This window comes from Triturus cristatus, chromosome 7 (assembly GCF_964204655.1).
Source record: "Triturus cristatus chromosome 7, aTriCri1.1, whole genome shotgun sequence".
NCBI lineage: Eukaryota > Metazoa > Chordata > Amphibia > Caudata > Salamandridae > Triturus > Triturus cristatus.
Window position 1 is genome coordinate 1,718,226,095 of NC_140590.1, and position 2,972 is coordinate 1,718,229,066.

The 2,972-nt window shown below is 45.7% G+C and overlaps 1 protein-coding gene across 1 annotated transcript; it reads left to right on the forward strand.

Annotated features, from left to right (window-relative positions):
• Positions 1–382: 382 nt before the first annotated feature.
• Positions 383–1,402, forward strand: LOC146812877 (taste receptor type 2 member 40-like). Its single transcript, XM_085614625.1, has one exon. It carries the CDS (start codon positions 383–385, stop codon positions 1,400–1,402), a length of 1,020 nt encoding a protein of 339 aa, XP_085470751.1.
• Positions 1,403–2,972: the final 1,570 nt, after the last annotated feature.

A 2,972-nucleotide genomic window follows, 5' to 3' on the forward strand; every position in this document is an offset into this window, starting at 1 on the left:
CCAGGAGATAATGCTTCTCGTCTCGACTTTAGTGGCCTGTTCCATTATTACTCAGAACTGGAACTCACAGGAAGCCCCGGTGCCAGAATTTGGATAGAAGCTCTACTAAATGCATCTCATCCCTAACATGGAAGAATCTTATGCCTTGCAAAGTAACTCAATTGATAAATACTGCCAAATGCAGTTAATGGGTAGGAAGAGGGATTTAACAGAAATTGTGCTTAAAATGCACACACACACACACACGCAGCAGATGAGATTAACATAGGCATTAGAACAAAACGCTATTTGCATAGACATCAAATTTGATTGTGGCATTGAGAAAAAGCAGCAACCTCAATGCAAATTGGCACCTGGATGTTGTCACTGGGATGGTGATATAATGATGAATCTGTCTGTTGATTTAGTGAAAGATCAACCACATAACTTGGATTACGAGGGAGAAGATTTGAGCATGTCGATGTTGAACCACACCGTAGCCTTGGTCCTTCATGGGATCTTCTCTATAGCTGGATTGTGTGGAAATAGCTTTACAATTGTAAATATCGTGGCATGGCAGCAGGGCAGTAGCATCACCAGGACTGAACTTCTTCTCGCCAGTGTAGCTGTCTCAAATCTTTGCCTACAGAGTGCAATGGCAGTGAACGAGCTCTACTTTTACCTGTGGACTGATTTCTATTTTGTAGTCGTCAATCCCTTTGTGGCAGTCCTTGTGTCCCTTTTCTTCTCCAGCCTCTGGTGTGCCACCTGGCTCTGTGTGTACTACTGTACCAAGATTGTGAGTTACAAGCTACTCTTCTGCATTTGGCTGAAGCAGCGGTTTCTCCAGGCAGTACCTTGGCTGCTCTTGGGCTCGGTACTGGGGTCTGCGTGCATTGGAATTCCATTGGTTTGGGATCTTCATAGAAACACCATGGTCAACAACACTTCCCACTCCCTCAGCAACAACTCAGCAAATGCATTTCAGTTCCAGAGCAGATGCAACTGCATCTTCCACATCTACATTGTGGTCTTACTGATGGCCTTCGCACTCTTTGCCTTCGCAGCGGGGTCGATCCTCCTCGCCCTTTGTTGCCACATGAGGAAAATGGCTAAAAATACAGATATCTTCAGGGGGCCTTCCCTGGATGCTCACTGGGGGGCGGCAAAGACAGTGATGTCACTGCTGGTTCTCTACGTCTCTTTTTACCTATCTTTGAGCATCATCTTTGCAGATGTCTTCTCTGCAGGGGACTGGCAGTACTCCGTTTGTGTTCTGGTTGTCGCTGGATCCCCAGCTCTGACTTCCCTGGTCTTAATCCTTGGTAACCCCAGGCTAAGGAAGGCTCTGTCGAGGGTTATCCTACCGGGGAAACACACTAAGGTGCAAGTCTCGACAACGGAAGCTCACCAAGAAAGTTAATTGGATTTTGTGCTTGCGTTCCAACCAAACTCCTCCACTTAATTTCCTTTCACTCATCAATTTGGCAGTCCTACTGAAGTCTATGAGCCTGCCAGCTTCCATTGCCATTAAAGAAGTCTTGTAATAGCAAATCCTATCTCCCGCAGTCATGCTTTCGGATTCTGGACAAGGGAGAAAGCAGAAGTGGTTCCTGAAACTTCCAGTCTCTTGATGGTGGCATGATTTGACTCCCAGGGCTTGCTACGTGTGCTGTAATAGATCAGAAGGTCTATTATTAGTCAATAATAATGACTATTGATAGCATGAGTGTGGATGGGTCTGAGATGCAGAAGGGTCCTTGTGCAAAGATGACTCCGCTGGAAGATGAGGTGTGGGTGTAGGAGCATGTCATGTAGGCTGCCTTATGTCGACAGATCAGCTGACCCTGTCCCCACTGGAACCTGGCCAGAAAGGAATCCAGCAGACTGGTACTGTTGTGCAGAACTAGAATTATATTCTGGGTTGTGGCTAAAGGTGATTGGTCCCAGGATGCTTTTTTTTGATAAACAAGTTTTATTAGGTTTTGTAAAAACACAATAAGGAACATTGAGCCAGACAAACCACCACTGTGCAAGTACACGGAATTAGACCAATCTCCACCCGTCCCCACCCAAAGCCTCACCCCCCGCCCCCACCCCCCAACACACCCACTCAGAATACATTGCCCAACCATTTCCCCCATACTCTGCGATATTTCTTGGGGCAACCCCTCGCCTGGTAGAGAGTCCGTTCCTGGGCCGCGCACCAGTCTACACCAGCACTCCATTTGGCCAAGGTAGGCGGTTGTGAGTGTTTCGCAGTCATAAGGAACAGTTTCTCTGCGCGGGTACCCTGTAGTCCCAGGATGCTTAATGGCTTTTATAAGCAACACAAGAAAGAAGAGAATATAAATTCCACAGGACAAAGAACTCCTGACAGCAAGTTACCAATAAATGGTAGTATTCGGATGATCGGCAAGAATTGTGGGAACCAGAAACTACTAGAGAGGGAAAGTATGTTTAAAAAACAATGTAAAGAATAGTTTGTTGCAAATGTGGGCATTTCCATTAATAGCTGTGTTAGTTGTTTTGAGTATCTGTAATATAATCGCAAACAAGTGAGGACAGTGACAGCTAAACCTGCAACATTTTGCCAGAAAAGAGACACTATCTTTAAAGAATCAGGATATGGGTGACTTGAGGTCAGTGAATTAGAGCCTTCAGAGAGTCAGAAACCTTCAGTGTGAGTCTGAGCTGGAGTTGGCCTGGTCCTCTTAGTCATGCTTGTGTGTTACATCAGGGTTCACCTCTGGTGGAAACCCCTGAATCAAGGCAACAAGATTGAGTCAGATTTGGGTGGTAATGGACAACTTTCTGATTTGTTGAGGAAGAGATGAATGTGCTGTTGAATGGTTGTCTCCCAGAGAGGAACCTGCAAGTGTAATTACCTATGCCATGCTATGTCTAGGACAGTGCCACTTCCACTGGCCAATTAACTAGAAGATAATTCTCCAAAACTGTATACAGCACTTCTTCTACAAATTGGCAGATTT